The sequence below is a fragment of the Gordionus sp. m RMFG-2023 genome, chromosome 2 (genome assembly GCF_954871325.1).
Source record: "Gordionus sp. m RMFG-2023 chromosome 2, tfGorSpeb1-WG-v2, whole genome shotgun sequence".
NCBI classification, from domain to species: Eukaryota; Metazoa; Nematomorpha; class Gordioida; order Chordodea; family Parachordodidae; genus Gordionus; species Gordionus sp. m RMFG-2023.
The window spans coordinates 47860654-47866347 of NC_088776.1; the positions used below are offsets into that span (position 1 = coordinate 47860654).

General features: G+C 31.0%; 1 protein-coding gene across 1 annotated transcript; it reads left to right on the forward strand.

Moving 5' to 3' along the window:
- Nucleotides 1-534: 534 nt before the first annotated feature.
- LOC135924398 (GATA zinc finger domain-containing protein 14-like) lies at nucleotides 535-2583 on the forward strand. Its single transcript, XM_065459455.1, has 2 exons — nucleotides 535-720; nucleotides 1042-2583. Exons 1-2 carry the CDS (start codon nucleotides 535-537, stop codon nucleotides 2581-2583), a joined length of 1728 nt encoding a protein of 575 aa, XP_065315527.1.
- Nucleotides 2584-5694: the final 3111 nt, after the last annotated feature.

The following is a 5694-nucleotide window of genomic DNA, read 5'->3' on the forward strand; positions in this document are numbered from 1 at the left end:
TTAAATGTTATAATATATTATATGTCCGGAGTCCTGAGATCCAAGTCATGATCAAAGAGTTATAATATGCATAGACTGATCATCATTAAGTAAAAAAATGATCAATTAGAAGCCATACTAGTTTGTCCTATGCACTTATTGTAATAGAGGAATAGAGGAACAAAAAATTTTTCCAATAAAAACGTACGTAAATGACTCGCGCTTTTCCTGTTACAATATGCATATATTTAGAAAAAATACGCAGGCCTTAGGATTTCGCTCAGGGTAGATTGCAGAAAGTTTTGGACACCCCTTAGTTAAATCGAGGCTTAGGCAATATATTGGCTAAAATATTCAGTTAGTTTTTTAAAATCGGCTCAAATTGAGCCGTTTAACTACACTATAAGAAACTATTATAGCCTTTGATGCATTTTTTGTCATGATCGTATAAGTCTTTGGTACCGAAATTAGTAGGTTGAGCTCGGCCTGAATTGTTTTCTAATTTATTTTCTCTTATGAAGATTATTACATTCGATTTTACAATGCAAACGGTTAATGAATAATGTTGGAATATTTGTTTCAGGTTTAGGAGGACCGAGGAAGCAAAGAAGAGAAAGAACGACGTTTACCAGAGCTCAGTTGGATATCTTGGAATCACTTTTTCAGAAAACAAGGTATCCCGATATCTTTATGAGGGAAGAGGTGGCGCTAAAGATAAATTTACCTGAGTCACGTGTTCAAGTAATAATATCATTCGTATGAGAGATAATTATCGGGCTCTCTATTTATTTTTACATCATACAGATTAAGAAGTAGATAAGTCAAAAAAAATTCAAATTTTATATACTCATTCAATTAAACTTTAAATAAATTAACCCTAGCCATGTCATAAAAACTATACCTAACCCACATAAATAACAATTTAAGTGGCCAATTTTTTATTTATTTATTTAGGTTTAGTGATAAATATATCTCATCTTTAAACTGGTTTATTTATGATTAATTATCTTTAATTGATAGAGCCATCTAACTTTAATTTATCATTATCCCTTTAATCCAAAGGTATGGTTTAAAAATCGGCGAGCCAAATGCAGACAAAACCAACAACAATCCTCATTATCTATGAATAACAACACATCAATTCATAATAACCATTATTCTTCGATACCTACTAACGATTTGAACAATAGTTCACAAAACTCCAAGGTTACAGCCAATTACATGCATAGTAACAAAGCGTCTATGTCGATTCTTAACGACGAAGACAAACACAATTCCCCCATTTATAATACCTCTATTTCCACGCAATATAAACACAATCATTTTAGCCCTACCACCAACGATAACAGTCATATGAACAACCTCAGACGATCCACCATGTTATCAACCCCTTCGACAACTTCTTATCCTTCTTCTTATTCCTTAGATTCCGAGACAGTTCATACCGACCGGATTCGCAAAATGTATATGAACATATGCAATCAGGAAAATAATAGTTTAGTACTCAAAAATAGGCTAACTTCGACTTGCAAAAATGAGCATCGATCTATCACGAATAAACCAGAGAGTTACTCTTTCAGTTCTCCCGAAAAGAGTTTTGATAACGAATACACAACCGAGAGAAAAAGGGTTGATATCAGGGAGGACTATTATGAAAGACAGACAACTAATAATAGTAGATCGGCCGTTTTTCTCAACGAAGTTGTGAGTTTAGATCAAAATCCCGATTATAGCAAAGAAAGAAATCGTTATAATTATAACGATGTACCAAGGCATTATGGACACCCTAACTCTTATAATAACCAAATAGCTTCTGAACACGATAAAAGTATGAAAACGGATTCTTATACGATGAAGTATTATGAAGATTGTAACAATGATAATCAAATTGTAGCGGTAAACGATGGGGCAGATCGTACTGATTCATTTCAACCCGTGTGTAGAAACGAAATCGATATTAAACCCGATAAAATTTTCAAAGAAGGTCCACCCGATCATACTTTAAGCGAGATTTCAAGGGCCTACAATTATAATAACCCCAACACTATCAGTGACACAGTTAGCGGCGTTCATTCTTTTAACCGGTATGACTATGCCTTTAATTATAGCACCTACGGATATGGATATGCCCCAAATTATCCTAGCCATCCTCACCATCCAACTAATTTTAATTCTTCTTACATTATAGGTTCCGATCCATTCCCCAATAATCACTTATTCGTCGCGGGATCCCCAAATCCTCAACATTTTTTGAGCCATCAAGCAGGACCACACGCTTTCACTTATCCCTTTAATTACGCGCAAGAGAAACCTTACTTTAATTTGAATCGCGGGGGAGTTGAGTCTAATTTAGACTTTGGCCACATACTAGCTCAACAGTACAATTGCAATCACGGAAATATGAATAACGTAAACAATGACACGAGCAGATATCTAAGTGAAACTCTAGATACCCCTCCATCAGTTCCTGATGTAGATGCCGCATCCTCAACATCTATAAAAATAGAAATGACTCACAGTTTGTCGAATGATAATTTAAAAGGACCTAAAACTATGTACAACTATTGCGATTCAATAATTAAAGCGGAAGAAAAAGCAATATAAATCCTTCTTTAAATGATAAAATTAAAATATCTGTTTAAGTGAAATGAAAATGTGACATTGGCTTCATAATGACACTAGTAGACCACACATGTCGCGTACTCCATATTAAAATTTAATAGATCATTTAAAAAATATAACATCCGCGTTACAATGTGTGACCTATTGGATTAATTTATTTATATGATTAGCAACAAGTTTTAATGGACCTATGTTTGTGAATCGATCAATTTTATTTATACTCTTACGCCATTGTAACATTTGATACAATTTATAGAATGAGTTTTATTAAGCCTAATATATTTTATATAATTATTTGTGTTTTAACTATTATATAAATAATAAATCAAATGCTAATAATAGTTTCAAAGTTGGTAAAATTCATAACTTGTTTAAAACTTATAAGTGTGAGTATTTTTTTTAAAATTAATCATTTTTTTGTTTGTTCAACATAATATTCCGGTAGGAAGGAGACTGATTAGAATTTATCGAAATTCATTGTATTTTAAATATATTTGTACCTCTAGTGAGTTAGAATATTATTTACTAACCATTATTTTATTTATTATGCATTACATTGGTTAATATGATGGGTTATAATATTATTAGTTTAAAAAAAATATGTATTCTTTGTCATTCTGAATGTTTTAGATAATCCAGCACAAGAAAATGAACTTTGAGGCGGTTATCTTCAGTGGTTGAGTTGTAATGTATTTTAACATCGGAGTACTTTATTTCACTGACATCGTATTTAGATTCTAAACTTGAGAAAGAATTTTTCCATCGACTAGTGTTGTATTCACTACGAGGAAAATATTTGCCTGGCGGATTATTATAGTAGAGGCCTATGATAGGTTTAAAGAATTCTACTTTTTTAATGACAAACGGAGATTGTATATCGCTAATTCGTTCTTTCATGTTCGAGGCTGGAGAAATTTTAGAAAATAAAAATTAAAAGCAATAGTTATAGTTACAAAGTAACAAATTGGATCACTAATATTAGGTTTGAACAAAACATATCATATAATGTAGTTAGGAAATCCATTTAATTAGTTAATTGGAATTAAATCTTTTTATAGGTTATAATTTAGCAAAAATATAGTTACAATAAAATTATTTCTATTAAAAGGCCAACATGGTCTAATATTTCAAATATGCTCCCACATAATAAAGTTTGGATTAACAAATTAGAAGAAAAAAACTATTGTATGGCATTTTAAATTACCCTGTGAAGCGACTTCCAGAATCAAAGTGCTTTGATTACTCATTTGTTTAGTCGTGCTTAAGTTCATTCTCAAATGAAGGTGGTTAACATGATCAAACGTAAAATCGTTTTCGGCTATATTTTGCGATAATGGAATCGTTGGTAGAATGTAATCCCGAAATTCTATTTCAGATACATTTCTGGGGGAGTGTGATGATAATCCTCTTGTTCCATCTTTTTTTATAGTATTTATATCATCGTTCATTCTCGACTGGTCCAAGGTATCTGTGTTTGGTCGTTGCCACAAAAATGGTTTGTAATCGTTTTCCAGTGGAACGCGCATTTTGTAATTCGGCAAGCTATACTTGTGTACCATATCTTTGATAAACTTGTGCATCGTGAGTTTGGACGAAACTTCGGTGATGTTAACGTTCGTCACATTTGATAAGGAGTTGTTAGGAATGAGTCTGTGAAGTACGATCCTGAGCATTTCATTATCAGTGTCATTTTTTATGACAGGGTTGTAAGGGGGGCTCAATAGAGAGCCATAACCCAGTAGATGGTAAGTCATTAATTTGTGCAAAAATTTTATGTAGTTTAATCTATCCTGTAGTTTGGAATCGGTTTGATGTTGGAGATGATATTTTTCAAGAAGTTCCCGATATTCATCGGTTATATTCAACGTGTTATTTTGCGATCCCCGCATTTTTAGGTTTTCTAACAGATTTTTGAGGTAATAGGGATATTGAAATGCATGGAACTTACGTCTGAAAACTGGCGCATCAGCGACGTCATCATCATAGGAAAAAACCATTAAGTTCGTGATTGCGAATAACGCCAAAAAAACAAGGGACATTTATTTATAAAGGCCATAACATGATCCTTTGAATTTCGAAAAAAATTTGGCAACATAAAGGTTTCGTGTAAATTTAAAAATATAAAGATAATGTCATTTTAGTAAAATATTCATAAATTATTTATTAATGTTCTATTCTTATTTTATTATTTTTAACATTCTAACAATTTAGTGAAGCTATAAAGATTAAATCAATCTTAAAAAGAATTTTTTTTTAATGCTTTTATAAGATCGTCGTTTAGCATAGCGTTTTACTTCATTTAGAATCAAAATTGATTTAGGGTTAGAATCGTGGAGAAAACAGGGAATGGTATTAAACTGCGACTCGCACAAATACTTTATTGTTAAAATACTTAACTATGGTGGTTGATTTTTCCAATCACCGAATACAATATGTTGCATAAAAAAATATAAAATCTTGATTTTCATGCAAAATATATATTTTTATACTTTTTAAAGTTTTACATTTAAATATTTATATTACAATAATAGGCTTAATAAATTGGTATAGAAAAATATTTATTTCATCATATAACATTTTATTCGCATTTATAGAATTCTAGGTCAATCCAGAAAAAAAGCAAAAATTTTTAATTTCTTTCTAAATGTTTATCAGATATAGCATAAGGTTTTTAATAAAAATAATTTAAAAACCCTCCGATGCTAAACAATCCGAGAGCGTATCTAGCATAGTGCTCGATTTGAAATTTATAGGGTAGATATTTTACACAATGTTGTAATATATTTTTCGGGAAATCCAAATTTTTTTAATATAAAGCGCTAAATTAACTAATGATTTTAAAAGTTTTGAAAATAGAAAAATTGAGGATTTTATTTTGAAGAAAATGTTATTACACGAATTGACAAACGTTAATCAGGAGTAGTGCTGTTAAAGGGCTTGATTTGAGCCGATTTTTAAAAACGGCTGGATTACGCATCTTGCTTACGCAAATTGCGGGTAAAAAATAAATTCGATATTATTAATTTCTTCCAAGTAAAAAATATAAAATGTTCTGTATAAATTATTACAAGACCTTTTTTAATTTGATATTTT

Excerpts from the sequence above, each read along its gene's own strand:
- LOC135924398 (XM_065459455.1), top strand. The coding sequence starts at position 535 with ATGAATAATGTTGGAATATTTGTTTCAGGTTTAGGAGGACCGAGGAAG. Across the intron at positions 721-1,041 it reads TACCTGAGTCACGTGTTCAA|GTATGGTTTAAAAATCGGCG; the intron begins GTAATAATATCA and ends TTTAATCCAAAG.